At 44.5% G+C, this 26,051-nt stretch overlaps 1 protein-coding gene and 1 long non-coding RNA gene across 3 annotated transcripts in view; one reads left to right on the top strand and one right to left on the bottom strand.

Moving 5' to 3' along the window:
* Positions 1-26,051, top strand: part of PTPRT (protein tyrosine phosphatase receptor type T) — a 1,032,653-nt gene that overhangs the window by 350,308 nt on the left and 656,294 nt on the right. For both annotated transcript variants that reach the window (XM_038572341.1, XM_038572340.1), the window contains exons 5-6: positions 5,358-5,473; positions 23,077-23,251. In XM_038572341.1, the coding sequence (XP_038428269.1) occupies positions 5,358-5,473; positions 23,077-23,251 (291 nt within the window). The remainder of the gene's footprint in view (positions 1-5,357; positions 5,474-23,076; positions 23,252-26,051) is intronic.
* Positions 12,093-20,632, bottom strand: LOC119865669. Its single transcript, XR_005377892.1, has 3 exons — positions 20,188-20,632; positions 17,680-17,962; positions 12,093-12,807 (listed from the first exon to the last, which is right to left on the bottom strand). It is a non-coding gene; the product is annotated as an uncharacterized LOC119865669 (long non-coding RNA).

Here is a 26,051-nt window from a genome sequence, read left to right as displayed (position 1 = left end):
CAGAGCACAGAGAGATGGCCAGATCAGAGATACATTTAGGAGGTAGAGTCAGCTGGTCCTATTTGGTGAGTTAACTGGGGAGACAGAGGCATCAAAAATGGTACACTCTTGGGTTTCTGGCTTAAGCACCTGGCTGGCACAGGCTGGGGTGGTGCATGTATCCTGGGGGCTGCTCATGAGATCGTGAGTCATGCTTACTTCTAGTGGCTTCTGAAGTGTCCTTTGGACTGACTGACAGTGCTTTCTCCCCCTCCAAAGCCTTCGTATGAATGCATTTATGATTTCACTCATGGTTGCCAAAAAAAAAATTAACTATATTGAGAAATACACATTCTCCTCAGGCTTTGTAATTCTCTATTTCTGTCCTCCAAAACATTTTTTCTATTAACATCAGGTCAGCATTTATCAATAAGCGATTCCACTAAATATTCCAAAAGTTCCTGGTTGGGGTGGTTGGTGAGCACCTGATTCACAATTGTATTCTCGATCGATTTGAGCCGAAATTATGACTTTGAATGATTGCCTTGCAGCTTCCAAAACACCGACAGACAGGCATAATACTCAAAGGAAATTATTTTCTCTTAAAAACCGACGCCTCTCATCTATAGTTTATAGCCCATCTAACATTTTTATGTTACTCTAGAAGTATCTTCGTCATAGCCACCCTCTGCTGTCATTTCTCGGTGTTAACTATTAGCAGGGCCACCACAGCAGCAACAACCACACACAATGAATGTCAGCACGATTTCCCAGCTGGTCTCCAAGTTTCTAGCTCCCAAGTGGACTTTTGGAATTTCTTAAACTTTTTTTTTTTTTTTTTTCCCCTCATCACAACCTTGCAGGGCCGTGTCACTGAGCCCACGGTGTGTCCGCAACATGTTTCTAATGTATGTACTGTGCTTTCTCCTCAATCTTGCGGCTTCCTACTGAACACTGTCAGGTTTAAAGAGTGAAATAAAGGGCACAGTAATATGTCTTCAGATGCGGCACAGACAGGACTTTATTTTCTTATCATTTTGCTGTACTTTCTTTTTTTTAATAATAAATTTATTTTTTAATGGTGTTCAATTTGCCAACATACAGAATAACACCCAGTGCTCATCCCGTCAAGTGCTGCCCTCAGTGCCCGTCACCCATTCACCTCCACCCCCCCGCCCTCCTCCCCTTCTACCACCCCTAGTTCGTTTCCCAGAGTTAGGAGTCTTTATGTTCTGTCTCCCTTTCAGGTATTTCCTGCCCATTTCTTCTCCCTTCCCTTCTATTCCCTTTCACTAGTATTTATATTCCCCAAATGAATGAGACCATATAATGTTTGTCCTTCTCCGATTGACTTATTTCACTCAGCATAATACCCTCCAGTTCCATCCACATTGAAGCAAATGGTGGGTATTTGTCATTTCTAATGGCTGAGTAATATTCCATTGTATACATAAACCACATCTTCTTTATCCATTCATCTTTCGATGGACACCAAGGCTCCTTCCACAGTTTGGCTATTGTGGACATTGCTGCTATAAACATCGGGGTGTGGGTATCCCGGCATTTCACTGCATCTGTATCTTTGGGGTAAATCCCCAGCAGTGCAATTGCTGGGTCGTAGGGCAGGTCTATTTTTAACTCTTTGAGGAACCTCCACATAGTTTTCCAGAGTGGCTGCACCAGTTCACATTCCCACCAACAGTGTGAGAGGGTTCCCTTTTCTCCGCATCCTCTCCAACATTTGTGGTTTCCTGCTTTGTTAATTTTCCCCATTCTCACTGGTGTGAGGTGGTATCTCATCGTGGTTTTGATGTGTATTTCCCTGATGGCAAGTGATGCAGAGCATTTTCTCATGTGCGTGTTGGCCAACAGACAGGACTTTAAATGTCATCAACATCAAGGCATTTGGCCCCAAATACACAGCTCGTTTTCTGCTAACCCCATTCAGTGGGATCCCACTTTGTGAGTGTTGAGTCTCAGTGGGGAGTGAAGGTGGAATGTTTAGAATCACAAGCTGAAAAAAAAAAAATAAATCACAAGCTGGAGGCTGGGCTGGGCCCTAGGGTCAACTGTGTTTGGCTATAGGTTGGCAAGTTGCTGATGGGGGGAATCAACTCTTTCCCAGAGCTGTGGATGCTGGAGGAAAGTAGCAGTTGAGAGAGCACAGTGCTCAGAAGTGGACTGGAGTATGTATGTTGTGGGGGAGGGAAGTGAAGAGGGAGGGTCAGAGAGGCTAGGAGTTTGGAGAAGTGGCTTGAATGGGTCCTCACCATAAGGAGGATCTCCCCAAAGAGAGACTTCTGGTGTGAGGCGGGGATGAGGCCAGGGCTCAGAGAGCAGACACAAGAATACGGGCATGAGGAGATACCGCTCAACAGGAGGAGGGTGATCTAGATCAGTTCTTGTGCCAGGAACTTTGACCTAGGGCGAGCAGTCATATAGCCCACAGCATTCTGCCTGGAGGGGTTGGGGGCCTCACTGGATTGATGGGGCCAGACCAGCAGGACTGGCCAGTGGGAATTGTTCTAGATGACTTGCATATAGGACCTATCTAACAGAGACCTCACATGTCTGCAGAATGTGCCTGCAGATGTGTTTTGGTAAGTCTACATAGTGTTTTAATGGAATTTAGTCAATTTAGAATGAGATATTTCACATAAAACCAGGTTTCTTCCTTGATATGTCTCGGTGTGTCCGAATTTGAAAAATTGGACAAGTGGCTGCCCTGAGCAAAGTACTGTGGAGGGGCCTTCATCTGTTGGATTTGAGTAACTGCCTGCCCCCTTTCGGGTGGAGAGAGTCATGGGGTCTTTATCCATTTCTCCATAGGCCCCACTATTCCTTATTGCTTCGTCACTGCTGAGGCTGGTGTCGGAGACCAATTGTTACCACATGTGCAATGTTGTTGTTCTCATAGAGAAATCTTTATTTGACCCAAGTCTCTTTCAAAAGTGGGAAGGTGTATGATGGGGCAAGGAGGTGGTATGTTGTTTTTTTTACAACTGAGCCACTTTATTCATTTATGCAACTGGCTCCTCTGGGTGCATGGGTTCAACCTCGCTGCTGTAAACCACCCATATTTCACCAGAATAGTAACACTAGGGGCCATTAAGCCTCTGTGTTCTCTACCACTGAACCTAGAAAGGAGGAAGAGGGATTGAAAATGAAAGAATCCAGATCATTTTCAATCCAGATTGAAAATGAAAGGTCTGCTGCTGAGAAGCCAGAAGTCAGAAGTAAGCAGGGGACATAGATCCAGAGAAGATCCATTTCTAATTGCAAAAGTCCCAGAGGTTAAACCGTTTGCCCACTTCTTCCCAAGGGTGAGGACGGTTGCCCCTTTATGAAACCCAGCACAGAGCCTCCCGACATTGGAGCTGTGCCTGTCCTCCCACCAGGAGTGGAGTGGATGTTCCTTCCTGTTTAAACCTGTGGCATAAATGGGCTTACAGGGTTTACTCTTAGTCTTCCTTTAAGACTTGATTTGAACTGATAGTTCCAGAAATAACCTTGCAAAATTACACGGGGAAGCAAAAAGGAAACAATTTCAGACAATCAGAGCAGCATGACATTTATCAGGTTGACTAGATGCTAGAATCTTCAGTTTGGAGAAGCCCATGAGGAGAGATCCTCCCTGGGCCTTTAATTCTTGATGCTACATTAGCAGTGGGGTCCTGAAGGTAGCACAAGGGGGTCTCTGAGCTGTTGTCCTTTGTTTAAAAACCTGAGAAGGAGGTCTGTGTTTTCACACAGCAAGTGTGACTCATCACACCGAGGGGTTTGACTTGTGCTGAGCTCCATGTGTGGTGACACGGGTTGGTAGAGCAGGTGGTTGGAAGTGCGAAGGCCATGGGGCAAAGGGGATCACTTGTCATTAAATATTTGGGAGCCATGAGAGGAGCCTAGAGTTAGCACAGCCTGGCCTGCAAGCCCTTTCCCTTGATCCTGGGGTTCCAGTTGACACCGTTGATCTCCCCTTACCCACCCCGGAGGCCGGAGAATGTAGTAGTTAAATGTTGATTATTGGGCAAAAATTTGGACTGAGTTCTGTTTCTGTCCCTTACTAATTCCATGTAGCTTTGGGAAAATTAAACTTATTGAGTCCTGGTCTCTGCCTTTCTAAAAGGGGAATAGTAATATTGTCTGCTTTACAGGAACGTTACGAAGTTATATTAGATAAAACATGTAAAGCATTTATCACAGTGCCTGGCATTGCACGAGCTTTAGATAAGTGACATTATTGCTATTAGTTGTCTCTCTGGGTATTTGACTCTCTCTGAGAAGACGGCCAGAGGCCATTGTTGGACCTTCTTGATCCTCTTAACAACTGTTACTTGGTCCCATTGTGAGGCTGATGTGCTAGGGGACCCTGGGCACTTTTATGCCTCAGTGAAGAAATTCATACTTCTAGACATTCATTATTAGCCCACTTATCTTTGGAGAGCTCAGACAAGCAAGAACCTGACTCCACAAACAAAAAGATGAACCCCTTACCCTACATAAAACTGTTTAATTCTGGGATTGATCGCTCACAGACCCTGTGAGTTTCATTAGAAAATCCATTTTCCTGTTATGCCAAGTCCTCAGCACAAATGCTTCCCCCCACCCCCTGCTCCCCTCCAGAGTGTAGGCTCCGAATGTCCTGAGTTCTGTGTGCATCAGTTCACTCGCTTTAAGACAGACATGATTCTACTACCAGCCACATTGGGTTCAGTGAGTTACCCTGTGTGGACGCTGCACATGGCACTGATGACGCAGCGAGTCCTATGTGAATGACAGCCAAGAGTTTTCTCCTCCACCTTTCCTCCCTCCTTTGTTCTTCCCTCCTTATCATTTTCCTCCTCAGCATCATCACCAAGGCCGGACATGTGGGTCTCAGGCTCCAAGGTGCTTTGCTTACGCTTTCCTCTTTTTGCTCACTAAGGCTGGAGGGAGGACTTCTCAGTGATGAATCCTCCCCATGCCTCACCTTCAACTTTTCCTTCCAAACATGCCCGTACTGCCCAGAAGCTAATAATAGGGATTTTGAGACTCCGAGAGACCTGAATTCATGTCTTGGCACCCTCACCTTCGGGCTATCTAACTGTGCCGAACTTTGTAAGCCCTCAGAGCCTTCATTTTCTGATATGTGAAATGGGGATGTTACCCATTTCGCGGATATGGTGGGGTTTAAAGGAGGTGATCCTGTAAAACTCTTAGAACCAACAGGAGCTGGCTCGTAGTAAGTGATCAAGCAGCAGTAGCTCTTCGCTGTGCTGGGCCGCTTTCCAGGTACAGGGTCCACTCTGCCCAGTGCTCCTCCTGAGCCGCCATCACCACGGGGAAGTGCTGCAGGCTGTTGAATTCAGGACTCAGGTGCTGTTTGGTTTCTCTCCTAGGAAAAGCACCTCACTTTCTGCGGCTGCAAAACGTCGAGGTGAACGTGGGGCAGAATGCCACATTTCAGTGCATAGCTGGTGGGAAGTGGTCCCAGCATGACAAACTTTGGCTCCAGGTAAGCTGGCCCCCTGCTCACACCATCCCATGGTAAGGGAAGAAAAGGTGTGCTGGGATGAAGGGCTTGGTGTAGGCAAGGGGATGGGATAGTTCTGATGTCCCTCTGCTCCTTGGATGACACTCTGTGTCCATGATCTTGTTAGATCTTAACTCTGATTCTGTTTCGTAGGCATCGGGATATACTTGTTGTACAGATGGAGAAACTATGACCACAAACATGAAAGTGCCAGAACTAGAATCTGCAGCTATGCCCTTTCCAAGCTGCCCTTCTCACAAACTTTGTCTCTGAAGGCCAGTCTCCCAGGGCTAAGGCAAACTCAATACTTTAGATTCTGAGTATGTAGAATCATCAGATCTTCTCTGGAGGGACCTTAGCTCCCCAGTGGTCCACCAGATTCCTGTCTGACGTGCAGTGTGCCTTCCACAGCACTCTGGTAAAGTCTGGTAAAATCACCCTTCAGCAGAATATTTCACTCAACCAGCAAAGCCACCTCTTCTCTGGCTGAAAGGGTCTCTCAGGGAAGTCAGCCAGGAAGATGTTCTGAGTTTGAATGTGTTCCGTTCTTAGGTCTGCTCATCGGCCTTCCTTTCAAAAGCAAGATAAGAGAGGATCTCTTTCAGTGGAGGTGGGGGGAAAGGATGGGACACAGAGTTAGATATCAGTTGTTACAGCATCAGAGAGCTTCCCATGGATACTAAGGTAGAAATACCAAATGTGAGGACAGCGCAGAGGGTTGAACTGTGCAGTGAGTAGCCACAGGTGGCTACTGACCATGTTTTGGTTTTATATTTTATTTTACACAAATTCATCGAGGTTTAATTGAGATACAATAGTTAAAATATGTAATTTGATACACTTTCACGTGTGTATGTTTGTGAAGCTCATCAGTCAAGGGACTAGACATATCCATCATCCTGTGAAGTTTCCCTGTTCCCATTTGTAATCCCTTCTTTCTGCCCTTTCTACTCCCATTTGTCTCCAGGTGGTCGCTGATCTGTGTTCTGTCACTGAACAGTTGACCCTTGCATGGGTTTGAACTGGGTAGGGTTGCTTATACATAGATTTTTTTCCCATTAAATACAGTACAGGAAACGTATTTTCACTTCCTTATGGTTTTCTTGAATTTCAGTGTAAGAATATAGCATATAATACATAGAACATACAAAGCATATAATTATTGACAGTTTATGTTATCAGGAAAGCTTCTGGTCAATGTAGGCTTTTAGTCATTTAGTTTATAGGGGGAGACAAAGTCATACATGGATTTTTTGACTGTGCAGTGGGGGTTGCTGTTCTAACCCCCATGTTGTCAAAGGGTCAACTGTGTATTAACTTGCATGTTCTAGAATTTTATATGAATGAAATCACATAGTTTGTATTCTTTTTTTTTTGCTCAACATAATTATTTTGAGATCTATGATGTGTGTAAATACACTTTATTTTAAAGTTTTTTCTTTGTTGAATAATATTCCATTGTATGGAGGTACCACAATTTCTTTATACTCTCATCCATTGATGGACATATGGGTTATTAAGTTATGGGTTATTTAAAAAGTTGCTATGAACATGTGTGGACTCAAGCGGACATATGGGCAGGTGCCTTCATTTCCCTTGGACAAATGCCTAGGAGTGGAATGGCTGGGTCATATGGCAGATGCAGAACTTTTAAAGAACCTCTGAGCTGTTTTCCTGTATGGTTGTACCATTTTACATTCCCATAAGCAGTGGATGGGAGTTGGAGTTTCTTATCAACATCCCTGCCAACACTTGGTATGGTCTGTCTTTGTAGTTTTAGCCATTTGAACAGGTGTGTGGTGGTATCTCCTTGTGATTCTCGTTTTCCTTTCCCTCATGAACAGTGAAGTTGAACGCTTCTCTGTGCTAGTTTGCTGATATTTGTGTGTCATCTTTGGTGCCATGTCTGTTTAAATTATCTTGCTCATTTATTGTTGGGTTGTTTCCTTTGTTACTGCATTTTGATAGTTCCTTACATGTTCTGGATATAAATCCTTTGTCAGATACATGCTTTGCAAAGATTTTCTGTCTACCTGTGGTTTGTCTTTTCATTCTCTAAAGTGTGGCATTGGGGGAGCAATTTTTAAATTAGGATGAAATTAAATTTAACATCTTTTTCTTTTTTGGATCTTGTCCTGGCATCATTTCTAAGAAATCTTTGCCTGACTCAGGGCCACAGTGATTTTTTTCTTGTTTTTTTTCTAGAAATTTTATAATTTTATAGCTTTTACATTTTAGGTCTATGATCCATTTTCAGTTAATTTTGCATATGGTGTGAGGTATGCATCAAAGTTCTTATTTCTTTTTTGTATGCATTTGGATATCTCAGTTGTTCCAGCATTGGTAGTTGAAGAGCATTCTTTCTCTGCTGTGCTGCTTTTGCCCACAGATGTATGGGACTATTCCTGGGTTCTTTATTCTGTTCCATTGATCTCTTTGTCTGTCTTTATACCCGCCATCACACTGACTTGGTCACTGTGAGCTTTATCATAAGTTTTGAAATCAGGTATTGTTAGTCTTCCAGTAGTTGTTCCTTTTCACAGTGATTATGGCTGTTCTAGGTCTTTTGCATTTCCATATGACTTTTAGAATCACTTTGTCAACCTCTGCACAAAAAAGCCTGTTGGGATTTTGATGGGGATTGATTGCATTGAATCTATAAATCACTTTTGGAGAGAACTGACATCTTAGCAATAATGACTTTTTTGAGTATGAACATGGTATATTTCTTCATTCATTTAACATCTATGGTGATTTCACTCAGCACTCACTGTAATTTGCAGTGTGATAGGTCTGACACATTTTTTTTTCTCCGACTTATTCTTAGATATCTGATATTTTTGGTGGATAAAAATCTCAATTTCTGACTTTTACTGCTAGTGTATAGGAATAAAATTGACTTTCACATATTGATCTTGTATCCTGCAACCCTGTTAAACTTAGGATGGCTATTTACATTTAAATTAATTAAAATAAAATTCAGAACTTAGATCACACATTTCAAGTGCACAGTAGCCACGTGTGTCTAGTGGCTACCATGGTGGACAAGTGTAGACAGAACATTTGAGATGTAGAAAGGCTTTTTGGAGAGCATTGCTTGAGCTTCAACAAAACATGAATATTCGTTGGAAGAAGCTAACTCCAGTGACCTCCACCTTCATTTATTGAAAGTTTATCATCTCTTCTGGCTGACATAGTTCGGATATTGGTCCCCAACCCATGCCCAGCCATCTCTGTACACTTGGGTAGAAGTCCATGGTATCACTTCTCTTCTTGCATTTGAAACCATTTCCTACAGTTAGGAAATCCCTAGGAGGGAGAGCACCTCTGGGGGCTGATAGTTCTTCCTTGCTCCTCAGCAGTGCGGTAGAATGAGGTTTTTTAAAAAATTTATTTATTCATGAGAGACACAGAGAGAGAGGGGCAGAGACACAGGCAGAGGGAGAAGCAGGCTCCATGTGGGGAGCCCAATGTGGGACTCGATCCCGGGACTCCAGGATCATGCCCTGAGCCCAAGACAGACGCTTAACTGCTGAGCCACCCAGGTGTCCCAAGTGCAATGGAAGGAAAAGAAGAGTAGTGCCTGACCCTCTTGCTTCCCCAGGCTGCCTGCAGACCACAGGAATCACGATAAACTACCATGTGTCACTCAAGTAGTTAGTGTTAATTAATCTTTCAGTTGTAATTCGTGTTCATGTGTGTGCATCAGGCTCTCTAGGAGTTTTGTCATTTCAGTGGCATCACCTCAGTTGGGTCATGAGACTGAGAAGGAATAATCACAATATTTTCAACACCTTTATTTAGCTTTTCCAATTATTTTATGATCACTCTTGCTACATTTCTGAGTTGCATGTCCTGAACCTTGGGTTTATCAGTGGAAGGATTTAGAACATAATGGAAGTATTGGAGAAAATAGGTAGATACACACAGTGTGGGTCTCTTCTGCATCTTACTTATTTATGTACTTTTCAATATAAACCAAATCTTATTTCACAGAACATTTTTCAGGTACCTTACAATGGGACATAAAGCCTGACAAGATAGCATAAGTTAAAAGTGAGGCAAACGGATATAGGAGTAAAAAAAAAAAAGCCACTGTGGAGCTGGCCATAATGTTAAAACTGCATCCCTCCACATCTGTGGCTAACTTGTGGGTCACAGGCAGAGTCCACTGCACCACAGCCGCCAACGGAATAAAGGAAGCTTGTCAGATACACAGTTCAGAGTGTCCACAAGATAAACACAAACCAATTTCTCGGGAAAATTCTAACTTGTTCGCACAGAAGCCAGACAGGAATTGTTCCCAGGCGTCCTCATAAAGAAAATAGCGTGTAATGTAAGGAACAGCGCTCTCCACCAAAGTCTTATTGAGGGCACACAAGTGAGTTTCATAGGCTTGTTTCCCATAATGATGCTCTGTGCAAAAGCAGTGTGGAGAGGTGGTCAAGGAGGGGAGGGGATGGGGTTGGGTAATGCAATATGACAAAAGTCCCCAGTTCTCTGCTAATCTGTTTCCATCTTGGGACACTTTAAATGTAACAGGTGAGTGAATAGTTTCAATAGCTATTCCTTTAAGGAAACTACCAGAAATACCGCCTCTCTCATCTATATTTCAGGAACTGTTGGGAGGTAGATGGTTTACACTGTGCTCTCTGGCAAATGCCTACTTGGCTAGGTAAGTCCAGGCTTATATTCAGCAGTGTAGTTGGAAGTAAGTTAACGTCTTTGCACAAAATATGAGGCACCTGTCATGACACCTGCCTGACACTCAGGAGACCACTGCATCCTGATCTGAGACAGCGTAAGGGAGTAATGAATTTCTCATGAGATGCTGCTTTGGATCTGTTCCAGCGCCCGGAGAAGCAGCGTACAGATGGGCCAAAGGTTCTGTTCCATATATCCGGGCTTTTGTGACTCAGTCTGAGAATTTCCAAAGTAAGTGAAACAGGTATATTGTGGCCAAGAGGCTACCTTTCAACAGTGCTGTCTCCTTCTGTAGCTACCAAGACACACTGAGGAATCACTGTAAGTCACCAAAGATGGAAACATTTTTATCCACCACTCTTAAGTCAGGGAAATAAAGCCAGTGATTTTGTTTCTAGAATAGTATGTCAGTGCTCCTTCTTTCTGGCAATGTCTGGGGAGTAGTTGGTGGACTTCTAGTTTGAGGATAATCCTTGTTGTCTTAAAAAAAAAAAAAAAAAAAAATCCTTGTTGTCTTTGTTGGAGAGAATGCCTGTCTTCCTTTCTGTAGAATGGGACTCCAGAGCTTGCTTATCCTTAAGTGCTTTCTGATCATAAATTAATAAGTTAAAAAGAAAGTCCAGCCCATATGCCTGTTTTACTCTCTCCTGGAAACTTTATATGCTCTTTAGAAATCCTCAGCTGCTGGTGCTGGCTTTCGTGGAATTAGCAAGAAGCTCTACCTAAGAATCAGTGGATAGAATCTATGCAAAAATGTGCATCCCTGAGCCTAGAACAATGCTAGTCCTTTAGGGAAAAGGCTGATAGAGGCCAATAAACGTTATAAATGAGCTCATCTTGTTTGAGGGCGATCTCTCCTTGAGGCGAAGAGTATAATGCCGTGGCCTATGGTGAAGGGCCTCATTCATAACTTGGTAATTTCTCATGTGATACAGTGGCATGAGCGATACAAACTTCTAATTTTTAAGCATTTTTAAAAGCAAATAGATGTTGTGCATTCTGAGCGGAATGCCCGTCGAATAGTCAAAGCAGCCTACAGTTTGGGAAGCCCTTTAAAAAACAAAAAACAATGTTCAGGGTACAGCTAGGTAGAAGTGTGCTGACCAATTATCAGTATGGCACAGTGGAAAAGTGTGTATGAGAACATCTTTTCTGGAAGGGGTTTGGCAGTAGATAGAAATCTTAAATGTACATATTCTTCCAACAAATAATTTTACTTTTGGGAGTTTACCTAAGAAAATAACCAGAGAAAGAAACCATTTATCTGCAAGTATGTCAAAAGGACAAAACCTGAAAACACGCTGAATGTCCAGAAGGAACTGATGAAGTAAGTGCTGGAATTAGAGTCATTAAATACCAGGTTATAGAAGTATATATGATGCCATTTTCACTGTATGTGTTTAAGTGGAAAGAGCAGGTTATAAAACAATGTGTCCGGTGTATTTTTTTTTATCAAAAATAAACATGAATGCATATTTATGTGCACAAATGTATACCTAGCTATATACATAGATACATTAACACTATAAGACACATATCAGGACTCTGAGTCATTGATTGTGATAGATTATCTACGCTTTGTATCTTCACCTTTGCTGTTTCACCCAAATACTTTGAAATGAATATAGGTAACTAAGATAAACAGAAAAAAACACCAGCCACAGCAGAATTAGAAGCAGCAGCCCCATGGAGGATAAAATCACCCTCAGCTTGCCCTCACACCATCACCACCAGATGCTGTTCACCCAAGAGGGGGGTTAGAGATATGTATTCCGTATGTGTCACCTGGTCTTTATGGAAGACTGTGGCCTGTGGGTCTCCGTGTGTAAACTTTTCAGGGCTCTGGAGCAGGCCCCGTCAGCCCCACCACAGAGCTTATTTCCAGGCCTCCCTACAAAGCATTTGCTTCACCATGGGTTTGTACAACAAATAACATTTGACGAGTTACAGAAATGAGGCCGTGAGTCCAAACGCTTGGCACAGATCTCAGTAGGGACAGCATATGTGTTTAGACAAATCACAGGCACTGGGCCGGGAGCAGACCCTAATCTGGCAGGAAAAGGCTCTTGCCCTGTGAGTGCATCAGCTCGACAGCAGTCACACCAGGGCTGACGAGATAAGCAGACATGTCAGTCCTTTCTGCAGCCGATTTTTCCGGTAAACCTGTTTCTCTGCTCCCTGAAGGGCTGCTGCTGATTCGGGGCTGTGAATGTGCTGGACCCAGCTCCTCCACCTCCTGCCCACATCTGTACCTGGTGTCCCTTCCATGTGGGACTGCTGTGGAAAACCTAGTCGCCACACCACAACTAAACAGTGGTGGTAAATGAATGATAACAGCTGACGTTTGTGGCTTGGTTACACATAGGATGGGTTTAATTCTCATAGCCAGGCTTTTAGGGAGTTGCTGTTGATAGCCCTGTTTGTATATGAGACTAAGTCTTTGAAGTGGGTCAGTGAGTCCCACAGGCCACGTTCCTATAGGTCCTGAGCAGTGGAGGCAGGATTGGAACATCTGTGTCACGTTCTTCAGTCCTGAGCATCCTGCCACGGTCACCTTGTAGACCTGATGCTTACGTCACCATGTCAGCCTTTCCTTCCCTACTGGAGGCTTCCTGTTAAAAAAAAACAAACAAACAAACATTTATTTATTTAGCACACATTTATACACCTTTAATTTGCAGTGTAGTAGATACTTAGAGGTTTGTGTTTCTCAGATTTACAAAGAAAAATCAACAAAAAATACCCCTGAATTTTTTTTTAATTTTTTTTTTTTTTTCAAATTGCTCCCGTCCAGTTGCCTTCTTACTTCTCCCCTTCTTGGCCACATTTCCTAAATCTGATGTCTACGCTGGCCCTTGTGAAGGTCACCAGTGCTTTTTCTTGTTGCTGGAGCTGATGGTGATGATGGTGATGGAGATGCTTCCTCATACTTGACTTTTTTTGGTGTTTGACGATGCTGACTGGCCTGCTTTGGAGATCTTCCTGCCCTCTTGGTTCTGTGAAATCATCTACTGACAACCATGAAAGGTCTGAGAGTTTACCTTATTTGCAGTTAGCCACACAGTGTCATAGATGCTGGCAGAAGATATGAGACTCGTGGGTCAGAAACAAAGGTCGTCGGTCATAATGTAGCAGGCAACATGCCCTTCATGTTTGTGACAGTTGCTGTTCTCCGAAGTCCCCGCTCCCAGCCAAGTCCAGTGAGAATGATGTGGGGCTGGCTCTGGGCCAGGTTTGCATACAGTGGGTCTGCATCATGGCTGGGGAACACAGTGCTTAGGAATCCCTCACTTTTTATTGTTAGTTTTATCGACATAATTTATAAACCATAAAGCTTAGCGAGTCTGGAATTCAGTGACCTTGGCACCATCTCCACATACTTTGTCTTTCATTTTCACCTTAGTTACCTTAGATCAAAAACAGCTCCTTTAGGGCCACCCCAGGGGATGGAAATCTAGCTGGGCTTTGGATCCACAGAAGGTTGCATTCTCTTCAATTCCTCGGTACCTGACGCACAAGCCTCTCCTTTCTCATCCTGTACAGCACAGCTCTGAGGATCCTAGCCAACTCGGACCTGGAAATTTCCCTTCACACACTTATTGTTTCCTCCTTCACTTCCTAAACCCTTTCCTGGGGGTCTTCCCTCAGCCTGTCCTCAGCGTATGCGCTTCAAAATTTGATCTCTGCTCCTCCCGGCCCCCAGCACATGGGAGCTGGCGAGAGAGTGGTGAGCAAGGTGCACCTGCGTCATGTCCTCGGGGGGCTTACTGTCTGACAGCAGAGACAGACATTGAGTAACACAGAATCAGATATTTGAGCACAAATGTGACCAGGCTACCAGGGAAAGAGAAGGGTCTGCTGGGTAGAGTCGGGAGGATCTCTATGAGTATCTGAGAAGCACCCTTGGAGGAAGTGGCCTTTGAATAGGCTTTCAGAGAGGGGACTGGCAGTAGTCAAAGGGATATAGTGCCACACAGGGAGGCGGCATGTGTGCTCGCTCTTCACCACCTGCTCATCCTCTTTGCTCAGGGCTTCTCATTCCTTCTGGGGCTTAATCCAGGACCCTCCCAAATCTGCAGACTCTGCAGGAGCTCTGAACCCAGACGTCAGCCCCAAATGAGTAGTCCGCCATGCGCACAGGGGGCCCTTGGGAAGACTTCAGTACAGCTAATCAGAAATGATTTATGTCCACTTCTATTTCTTTTAACTTTTAATAAAAAATAATCAAAAGCTATTCTTTAGAGACTGCCAGAGAGGTACAAATATGGTCCTAAGAAAATCAATGAGTCAGATTTTAGTGAGTTTCCAAATGTCATGCCTTTGAAGCAGTAGGACTAGAAGTGAAAAGAATATTCATTTGCAAATGAATTGTGAGAATTTCACCTAAATATTTTCTAGCCTGCCAGGAGAGAAGGCTTCCAGGACCCTGTATTAGAGCATCTCCTGTGGAACAGGCATCATGTCTATTGCATACCTGTTCCCTTTTATTAAAGACAGTACCATTTCCACTTTCACCAATCACAAATCAATTACAGGTCTGCATGCTCTCTCTGAAATAATGACAGCCATTTTTTCAGGCTATGTCTTATCTCTTTGTGAAGGGAATAATGCCATGACATAGGAGCAGAGGGGAGGGGGAATTGCAAAATGATGAGGCCATTAGAGATGCCTCCATGGCTATAATAGAGTAGTGTGAAAACCGCAGACTCTGTGGCATCCAGTGCTTCTCTGGTTTCCTGTCTAGGTAGTTCCTGAAGGTAAGTCTTGCTTGAGGGTAGAAGGATACATGTGTGCCAGGGTCAGAAATACTAAAGTGTGGGTTTTTTGCAGCCCCTGTTCTTGCAAAGAGTGTGACTCTCAAATGATGTTAAAAAAAAAAAAAAAGGCAGCTAAGGAAAGATGGAATTTGAGTTGTTTTAAATGAGAGACAAGCCGATGAAAGAGGAAAAAGAAAAACGATAGATTTCAGAGGAAGCGGTTGCCATGATGAAAGAGTCATGAGTATAAAATGGGATTAAGCAGGACCACTGCTTAGGCTTTTACTGTGCTTTCGTTCAATTTAGAACACGTGTATACCCCTGGATGGATGAATTGGATAAAGGTTCACCTTCTGGGCAGATGCATCCTCCTGGGCTTAGAGCTTGGCAAGCAGGCAAAACCTCTGGGCAAAGAAAACAGATAACCTTTCTCCAGTGGGCCCAGTGAGCCAGTGTTCTGGACTCTGGTTTGCCAGTAGAGCATGAGCTGGCTTTGAATGGCACAGCAGTGGCTGGGCATCTTTGGTGCAGTGACCAATTGTTCAGCGACAGGAAGTGGCCTGGATTTAAGGAATGTTTCCATTCATGTGTTCTGTGGTATGGTTTGGCTCTTTCAAATATTGAGGGACTTAAGGCAGTGATAACCTTCATATCTTGGAGACCTAGGACAAAATAAGCAGTATGAGCATCACTTGGGAACTTGTTAGGAATGCAGATTGTCTAGGGTGCCTGGGTGGCTCAGTGGTTGAGCATCTGCCTTCAGCTCAGGTCGTGATACTGGCATCCTGGGATCGAGTCCCACATCAGGCTCCTCACAGGGAACCTGCCTATGTCTCTGCCTCTCTCCTCTCTCTCTCTCTCTCTTCTCTGATGAATAAATAAATAGTATCTTTTAAAAAATGCAGACTATCTGGCCTTACTCCTGACCTGCTGAATCACCCTCCAGGTGATTCCAATGCCTGCTAACTCTTGAGAGCCCCTGCTTTAGACTTATGAAGTTGGATTAAGAAAACCTCACCTGAACCTAGTAGCATGTCAGGTATGCCATTGCTTAATAATGTCCTCAGCGAATCTGTTAGCCAAGAATGTGGGAAAATGCTTGGGCAGTGCGTCTTTATGTAGATATTTCTGACTTTGAGACCACTGAGGTTTCCAGAAAGCTAGGCATCTGGCTTCTGTCACAAAATTTCCCAAAATGTTTTCTCTGGGGCCATCACTTCCTGCAAGATGGCAGTTGGTATTCTTTGAAGAAGCAAAGTAAGTTTCTGGAACAGGGCACATTCTACCCTCCCCTCACAGAGTCCTGGTGTAACCATGCATTATCACATAGGGATGGCAGTTGGTCCCTGGGATTATAAGGCCTCCTTATCTGGAATCAGACTACCTGGGTCGAAGTGCTAACTCAGTCACTTAGCAAAGTCATATGACACTTACTACAGCCCATGTGGTTGGTTCAGACTCACTGAGTCAGAATCTGGCTTTTTAATGAGAGCCCCAGGGGATTTGCATGCACAGTCCGTTGAAAAGTACCATTGAGAAGGCATGAGAAGGTTGAGAAGGCATATTGCTTGATTGATTTCTGCCTCAGTTTCCTCATTTGTAAAATAGAAGTAATAATAGGGCTTCTCTCACTTTATCATGCATGAGAAGCACCTGGAGGGTTTGTTAAAACTGGGCTGTCCCCACCCATCATGTTCCCCATTTCATAGGTTTAGGGTGGGGCTAGAGAATTTGCATTTCTGACAGGTTCCCAGGGGATGCTCCTATAGTGGCTTTGCAGACCACACTTTGAAAACCAGTGTTCTGGATCCATCTAAGAGCATAGCTCTCTCAATGCTGACCTTATTGTCCTCCACGAAACATGCTATTTCAATACTCAACTTTATACTTTTTCCTTTTTGCTGTTTTGTTGGAATTTTAACTCTTCCTGTAAATTCCTCTGGGCAGAAATTATACCTTCCACATCCCGTACTCTCTTATTTTATGTTGTGTTGAATAATGAGGACATTTCCAATGTTGTTAATAATAGAATAAGGAAGGGGAAAAACACAGATTGCCCAGCCCAATAAATAGTATCTACAGATGGATATAGGCCTGGGATTCTCTTTAAAATTTACATTTCCAACAGGTTTCCAGGTAATGCTGATGGTCCAAGAACCACCTTCAGATAAGCACTTTCATAGAGATTTTTAAAGGATGAAGTGAATTCTGTTATGGAAGCCAGTTAATGCAGTGCCTAACAGACTATGTACTCACAAATGTTAATGTGACTTTTACTTAAATACTGAGACAAATTTTGTTAGGTTGAGCAAAATATTTCTCAAACCCACTTAGATATGGAACTTTTTATTCATGAGAGATATGTGACTTCTGGGAGAAGCAGCATGTGATTGCAAGGGTACTCAAGTAGTGTTAGTAGAGTCCCGTTCCCAGCCTGGTCCCCCCTTCCCGCCTTTTTGAACATAGGTTCAGGAGCAGACTACCCACAAATCTCAAGGCAGTGGCTCACGGAACTTTAGGAGACCACGTGTATTATGAATGTACCATAAGAGGAGAAGGAGATAGGAAAGTGTGAGTAGGAGAGATCCCATTGGTGTCCTGGAGGTGTCCTTTCTGAGCCAGTGCCCCCAACCCTTCCACAGTGCATGATTGGCTGCCAAAAGCTCACAGCTCCCCCTTGCCCAGAGAACTGCCTAGGGGCAAAGGAGAATAGTCTTCTTTCCCTACCAGTGCTGGCTCCTTGCGTCAAGCTGGGATCCACTCTGGTATACTTTGAGCTCCCGAGGTGGAATCAGGCTGAAGCTGGACCAGGTTTTGACGACATCCTTCCTCGGCTCCTTCCCTCACCGTCTTTCACTCTCTTTCTCTGGAGGGCACTCAGTAGGTCACCATGTCTCAGACTCTGCTTCTGGGAACCCCGGTTCTATCAGTGCCCACTGGGAAATTTATCCAATTTGCCACAGACACAGGGGCCAGAAGATGATTCCATTTTAGAATAATAGATGCAAATCTGAGAGAAGAAAGGAGGTATAGTTGAAATTTCAGAAGAAGGATATACTTACATGTGGAAAATTTCATAGGCACCAAAGGAGAATTTTCAGCATGCAGGAGTGGCGACATGGGGGTTTCTGACAGATTCTTCCCCAGGCTTCCATATGCATCATCCGTGGCTTGTCTCAGGACTTTGGCTTCTCTTTGCTGTCCTACTCCCCTTTCCTAGCAGCCTAGCCATTTGCATCCCTGTGCATTTGTGTGGCACCTGGTGTCTTGGTTGGGAGGATTTCCTCTTGCACCTTGTCTCTGGGTTGAGGTCCGTTTCAGGCTCTTGGCCCCCCCTGCCTGCTCCACCCCTCCCTGTACCCCTTCAAACCTGCTCAGTTGCCTGTGAGCCTGGATTTCTTGAGTCTATTCCTGCTTGATGAAACCTCCCCCTTGTTTTCTTGCCTTGTATGTTCTTTTCTGCCTGTGTCTGGGGCCGAGATCACGGTGGAAACCTGTGCTGCCGACACATGCCTTCTGCTTAAATCCCTTCTCCATGTTGTCACGGTGTTCTGGTCTCTGAGCCTGTCACCATGCCTGGTCTTCTAGAATCCCTCCTGATCTCAGTTCCTGGCTTGCTGCTCATTTGCTTTGACTTTCAGCCCCTACTTGCCCTTCCGTCTGGGCTCATCTCCCTGAACTTCACCTTCATTTGTCCTTGCCGGTGGTCCATCACAGTTCCATTTCCTATCATGGCTCTGGGCTCTGCTGCCCATTCCTGTCCTGCTGTTGCCTGCTCCCAATATGACAAGTGTGATTATTAAAAGGCCTATTTTCCAGAGATTTTATAAGACAACCTGCAATTTCCTTTCCTTCAATGGGAGAAAGCCTGGTGGTTCAGAAACTAAAGGGAAAAATTTGAATTGTTCAGGGGGATACACTTTCTCCTCTCTGGTCCTGCTGGAATGTGACATCATTAAGAAAGTAATGCTGGAGGTCACATCAAAATAAAATTTAAGCTAAATATAAAAAATGAATGCTTTGCACGTAATCAGCTCTTTGCTGTTTGTGTTGGTTTCTTATTGCCAATGCAATAAATTAGACACAGTGGCTTAAAACAACACAAACTTAAAAATAATAATAATAATAATAATAAACCCACACAAACTTAGTACCTTGTGGTGGTGGTGATCAGAGGTCAGAAAGGAGTCTGACAGGGCTAGATCCAGGTGTTGGCCAGGCTGTGTTCCTTCTAGAGGGTGTAGTGGAGAATTCACTGTCTTACCTTTTGCAGCTTCTGGAAGCTGTCTGCATTCTTTGGTTCTGGCCTCTCCTTCACCTTCAAGCCATTAGTTACTTTGACCTCTGCTTCTGTGAACGCATGTCCCGTCTATGACTCTGACTCTCCTCCCGGTTTCTTATACAAGGTGCGTTGTGATTACATTGTGCCCACCTGTGTGATCCAGGATCATCGCCACACCTCCAGATCCCGAAGCTAACATCTTTAAAGTCCCTTTCGCCATGGAAGGTGACATGTTCCCAGGTTCCAGGGATTTAGCATACGGACATTGTGGGAGGCTATTATCCTTACCCACTTTTCATGGTTGATTTCGTGGTTAGTTTAGGAGAGCTCAGCTCACACCAGAATATGCTGTCATGTGCTGAGTATTTCCTACACATTGTCATTTCTGCATCATGAGAACTTCATAAGCAGGCACCACTATGCTATCCATGATAGATGTAAGGAAACCAAAGCTCAGAGACTTGAACCAGGGCTGGAGGCTGCACATATTGGGTGTTTGCATGCATTTGTTTTATTATCATTTCCTTGTCCCATCTTTTCCCTAGCTCCCATCCCAGCCTCTCCCAAGTATCTAGCCTCCTGGGAGCTCAGCTATGACCACTGGGGCACCAGCCACATCCAGGAGGGAAAGGTTGCTGGGGCTTTGGGAGCAGTTACAGACAAGACGTTTTATGCCACATTGGTTTGTTTACTTATTTACCAGCACAGTATTTTTTTTCCTGCCTGGATTTTTTTTTAATAATAAATTTATTTTTTTATTGGTGTTCAATTTGCCAACATACAGAACAACACCCAGTGCTCATCCCGTCAGGTGCCCCCCTCCCACTCACCCCCAACCCCCCGTCCTCCTCCCCTTCCACCACCCCTAGTTCATTTCTCAGAGTTAGGAGCATGGATTTTTATATACTTCCCAATCCTTTACATAGAATATTTTTGTGAAATAAAACGCATACCTCAGTTATTGTGGTTTTCGTAAATTTTGTCACGAGGATGGGAGGCCATTTCCATCTGAAGATTTCAGTCTCGTTTTAATGCAGGCATGTGAGCTGATGTGTCTTGGGATAGGATTCGTGTTCATTCCCTGAGCTCCCATCCTCAGGAGTACCGGTTACTTACCTGGTACGTCGTCCTCTGATCACTGTTTTCTTCATCGATTTGCCTCCCTTCTGTGCTTTCATCTGTGCTTTTTTGGTGATCTGGATTATTTTCTTAAGACTGTTCCCCTGGGTCAGTGCTTTTCTGCGGTGTTGATTCTGCTGTTCACTTCTTGTTCCGTTTTGAAACCTGTAAGTGGCTTTGTTTGTTTCCCATAATTCTTTTGAGGTTTATTTTCTTTCTTAGCACGTTTCTTGTCCACTTGCCTCTTGGCTAATGGTCTGTAGAGTTCACGTGCTGGCATTGTTCTTGGTGTCTTCCATCTCCCAAATTTCTTGACTGTTCAAAGCATTGGGAGATCTGAGGAAAAGTCTATATCTTTGCTTATTTCCCCCTACACAATATCCTTTCCTCCATCCCTGTCTTTGCTTTTTTTTTTTTTTTTTTTTTTTCCTTTGGTTCCCAGCTAAGAAATTGGTGGCACATAGGTAGATCTTGGCCACACTCATTAACTACCCTCTTCCATATTTGGGAATAAGTGTGCTGGAGGAGGTGAGGGGCGGGGAGTAGTTACCCCACATTAGAGCAACACTTAGTATCTTTAGGCCAAGCCCAGACACCAGATGCCCTTATACAAATCCCAGCTTTGCCACTTGCAAGCTGTGCAGGCCTGGGCAGGCAGCTCACTCCTCTGAGCTTCAGCTTTCTCCTGTGCACAATGGAGGTAATGAGTGTGCCTCCACTCCTTACAGATTTTTGTAAGGAATTAATGAAGGAGGAATGTAGAACACTTAGCCCGTAGTGATATTTAGTCGCTGTTAACTTAGATCAAAATGTCTGAGGTTCTAAGTAAATCAGGGTAGAAAATACCCAGCCAGAACCTCATCAGTCTCTTTCCAGGAATGAAGGGGCCCTGCCCAGAGAGGAGGAGAAAAATGAGCTGTTTTTGGTGCACTCATGTCTTCTGAGGCCTTTCTCTGCATCCAGCCAACTTTTCCCCAGATCAGATCAGAGTTTGAGCAAGTGGTGCCATCTCTTGCAAAAATGTATCTGGGCATGAGGCAGGTGGTGGGCACTTTCAGCCCTAATGATTTTCTCCCTTCAGTTCCCTTGCATTATTCTTGTCTGGTTCTATTGCTGAGTTTCTGAAATGGGAGAGGATTATGGCTGCCCCTCAATGCTGCATCTTTTTCAAAAATACTATTTACTTTATTCTTTTCAAATATAAAAGCAATGTTTGAGGCAGAAAGTCTAGAAAATGCTAAAAAGTAAAATGAAGAAAACCATCCCCTCCAACCTCCCTTTCCACCAATCTTCCTGGAACAAGTCACACAGAAGCCTTGGTTTCTCTGTGTTTCTTGGCTTTTTGTCCCCTGCCCTCCCCTGCTGTTCCATCTCACCTGCTTGGGACAGCTAAGCACGGTAGCTCCACCCCCTCTCGTGTTCCAGTCCTGACACATCACTGATGGGAGTGTGGATGGATGGAAGCAGGTCACATGTGTGCTCGAAGGGATTGCTTGGGACAAGAAGCAATGAGGATTACATCATGGAAATTTCCATGTGTGAGGAAGCTCCTAAATCCTGAGGTTTCCAATTGGATAAAGCACTCAGTTTTACTTTGGTAAAGAAATAAAAGCAGTGAGGATAGGGTCTCAGGGAAAAGATACTTGCCTTGAAGTCAGAAAAGCTGGATGAGGGACTTCCTTGCTCTGTATATTTACACGGCCATGCTGACATTTGGATTCTGCTAAGAAGAGCTGCAGTGATACCTCAAACAAGGCTGGGAGGATTAAAAAGGAGATTCAGGGTCTGGCTCATGGAAGTTTAAAAGTTACTCAGGCTGCATCCTCAGACATGTGCTTATTAGTTGTTATAACTTGCTGCTGTAGAAGAGACTCATTCAAACTCAGAATATCGTACCTGAGATTCAGCACAGTACAGACAAAAATGCCTGTGCATTCACCTCGATTGTAAAAATGTTTACCAACTCGAGAGGTTGGGCACAGGGCTGGAGATGAAAAGGGGCTAAGTCACCTTGGGGAGCTCAGAGTCTAGTCTATGGTGGGAAACGTGTAGGCAAAACACAAACACAAACCCACCAGACATTGAATAGCTTCTAGAAGGTGGCGTGACAGTCCAGGGGAACTTAACGGATATGGCGACATGCTGAGTATGAGTTTTTAAGAGTGAGGGAATGTGCCCAGGCAGATAAGAGGTTCTAGGTGGAGGAAAGAGCAAATGCCAAGGAGGAAAGGTGCTGGAAAGCCCCCATCCACACCATACCTGGGAACAGATTGGTCACTGTGAGGTGCCCTCAGGGCCTATGGCTGTGGTACCAGGACACCAGCCACGGGCCTGGGGGCCAGGCTGTTTGTTGTTATTTCATGGGTTATGTTTTCTGTCTTTGGAGGAACCTTGTGGGTTCTGCTTCAGAGATGAAGGAAGGCGGGAGGAAGGCTCAGGGCCAAATGCCAGCCTTACGCTCAGGCCAAGCAAGGAAGCAATGTGTTGGGAGGAGGCCTGTGCCCTCTCTTCTGACCATCAGGCACTGCCCTCCTGAATCAGCTTGCTAGCAAAGTTTGTACTTGAGTCAGATTGCTTGCAAAAGCCAGCCATGGATACTCCTTCTTGTGGAAAGCCCTGGCCCCAGGGGTGTGGGGAAAACAGGGCCCCTTCTGAACCAGGGATCCCCTAGGGGCTATATGATGATGCGATTTCTCCTCCCCTTCCCTCCCTCTGTCCTGCAGCAATGGAACGGCCGGGACACGGCCCTTATGGTCACCCGTGTGGTCAACCACAGACGCTTCTCAGCCACGGTCAGTGTGGCTGACACGGCCCAGCGGAGCGTGAGCAAGTACCGCTGTGTGATCCGTTCTGATGGCGGCTCCGGTGTGTCCAACTATGCTGAGCTTATTGTGAAAGGTGAGTGGGGCTGAGTTCCCTGGGCTGCCCTGGCCCCATCCTCAGAGGGTGGGAGGAATCCAGGTGCCTCTTCTCATCTGCCATTCCTCCTTCCAGTCAGTTGAAAGACACACCACTTCCCGTCCCCCGTTCCCCCACTGCAGAGAAAGAGGTGAAATTACTGTAAAATCATGCAATTTGGCTTTGTTATCATGAGGTGAGTCTTATTAAAGGGTTCACCTGTGCCAACCTATGGGGTATACAACACAGAAGACATCTACAAATTTGGCTTATTTTGCATTTGAAGTCAGAATGAACCAACGTCCTTGTGTTTTGGTACTGTTCTACTGCCGTGTCCGGGGAGTACAATTGTTTCTGAGGGATTTTTTTTTATTGAAAACTCAATTTAATGACAATATTTTGGAAGGACTTTCGAAATAAATAATGCCCCCACCCTGCTGGCCTTGATTCAATTCTTTCCAATTTTCTTGTTCTTGTTCACCTTGAGGTATTGTCAACATGCTTTACATTAAAATATGCACATTGCTTCCTTTTCTGCTCCTTCCAAGGGGCTGGATATCCCATTTATTTTTGAAAGTCTATATAATCTTTGTTGTAATGCTTAATGGTTGTATACTGTTTCATCAAGTGAATCACCCCATTTCTTAAAATCTCTCTATTTGTAGTCATTTAGGTAATTCCAGGTGTTTTCGTTTTTGTTTTATTTTTCCTCTGTGCATCAATTAACACCTCAATGGAGTTCTTCCAACGAGAACATTTTTATTCTATTGAACCAGGTTATTTCCTGGGATAAATTCCCTAGGGGTAGAGTTGGTAGGCCAAAGAATAGGAGCATCTTTATGGATTTTTCTTAGTGTGGCAATATTGCTTTTGCAAAAAAAAAAAAAAAAAAATAGGTTTGACAGTTCATACTGGAAAATCGCAGCGTATGGATGTACTCATTTTCCAGTGTTATGTTCACCGATTAAAATTTTAATATAGCATAATTTAGTGAATGAAATAATGAAGCTATTCATCTTATGCTAGCTGTAGAATGATACTCTGTGCATATGAAGGTGAAAATATGGATTGACCTCCCCCCCCCCCCCCCGCCGCCCCCCAGAGGTCTCCTGGGTTGGTTTCCTTGGTCAAAGCACAGGTTGATATCAAGGTCTTGACCTCTAGCTCCTAGTTAGCACGTAACTGGTGGTCCTGCCTGCACCTAGACTGGGAGCTCTAGTCTGAGATTCTTTCTCCTGGGCTGTCCTGACTCTTGATGGATATCTACATGCCCGACCTTTGTCATCAATCAGATCTTAGCTTGAGTGCCGTCAGGCCTTCTCCCAGATGATGTCCCAAGGCCCCGTGCTACTGGGTGCTTTCAGGTCACCTTGTCCCTTGTTCTACATAGTACTTATCATGCTTCAAAATTATATTTTTCCTTTATTCCTGTGCTTGGTGATTTTCCATCTTGTCCTTTAGAATATGAGCTCTTTGAGAATAGGGGCATTTTTTGTTTGTTTGTTTGGTTCCTGGTTCACAAGTGCCCCCGGGCTCAGTCAAGGCTTGGCACAAGTCCTGAGTGTGCCCAAACACAAAACCGCCTGCATTCGGCTGTTTTGACCCACGCATTTGGTCATATCATAAGGCTCAACCTTAAAATACTTGTTGAATGATGGATGAGTGAATGAATTATTGGCCTCAGCAGGAACTCATTTCATCTCCATAATGCCATGAACACTTAAGCTGAAGATCAACAAATTAGGCAGTCATGAACAAAACAACCAAGAGGGGGAAAAAACATCTTAAAATCATTTACACTGAGTGCCATTAATATATAAAAGAAACCATCATTTCAATTGTATTAGGCTCATATATTTGCTCTTTTGATGCCATAAGATTGATTTCTATGACGCAGTGGCTTTTTATAGGCCTTTGAGGCACTCACTGAATTTGTGATTTCCTGGGCTTTCCCCCCTCCCCTGGAACTTCATCACACCTCTTGCATGTCGGCCTCGCACCCTGGAGTAGGAGCCCACCAGAGGGTGGACTGTGTCCGCCTGTGCTCTCCCCAGCCCTGCCCACACCTTGCAGGTGCCCGGCACAAGGCTGGTGAGCAGATAATGGGAAGAGTGACTGTGGCAGCTAGTGGAGCGCTCTGATCTTTTCACACAGACAAATGGAACCAGAAGGCACTTAGCTTATTCTTCCTTTACGTCACTCATTGTGGAGGAGAAGGTGCGGGATGCCAAGTCCAGAGGCCTTTGGGACAGAGGTTGGGATTTCCACGGTGAAGCATTGTTGCCTTTGGAGGGGTGGCCAGGGTTTATTGGGACGCTGGTTTATCCTTTGTGGGCTGTGCATCCTGGGCTGGAGTTCAGACTGAGGGACCATCACACTGGCCACGTTTGTCACTATGACTCAGGAGCCACTGCTGCTTCCAGAGCCTTCATCTGCAGCCCTGGCTGTTGTGTGCTGGGTGATGTGCGGGGTGGCCTCCTTCATAGTGTGTGCTTCCTCTAACCTGGTCCCCTTTTATTTCACCTGGAGGAAACCTTTGTGGGATATCACTTTTTTTGGCAACCATTTTTTTTCCTTTTGCCTTTAGTTGGTGACAAGCTAGAAGCTGGGCCCTTTGAAGGTAGAAGTCCCTTCACGCATGTGGTCTCATTTAGTCCTCTAATTGTGGCACTACACCTTGGTTTTATTTTAATTTATTTTACAGCGAGGAGGGCAACCACAGCCAGGTTGAGAAACAATTGTAAGGGGTTAGAGCTGGTGTCCAGCCTGGGGCTAGTTCCTGCTATTTGAGCCATACCCA

Source organism: Canis lupus, chromosome 24 (assembly GCF_011100685.1).
Source record: "Canis lupus familiaris isolate Mischka breed German Shepherd chromosome 24, alternate assembly UU_Cfam_GSD_1.0, whole genome shotgun sequence".
In the NCBI taxonomy this organism is placed as follows: domain Eukaryota; kingdom Metazoa; phylum Chordata; class Mammalia; order Carnivora; family Canidae; genus Canis; species Canis lupus.
This window is presented reverse-complemented; position numbering and strand designations above follow the sequence as displayed.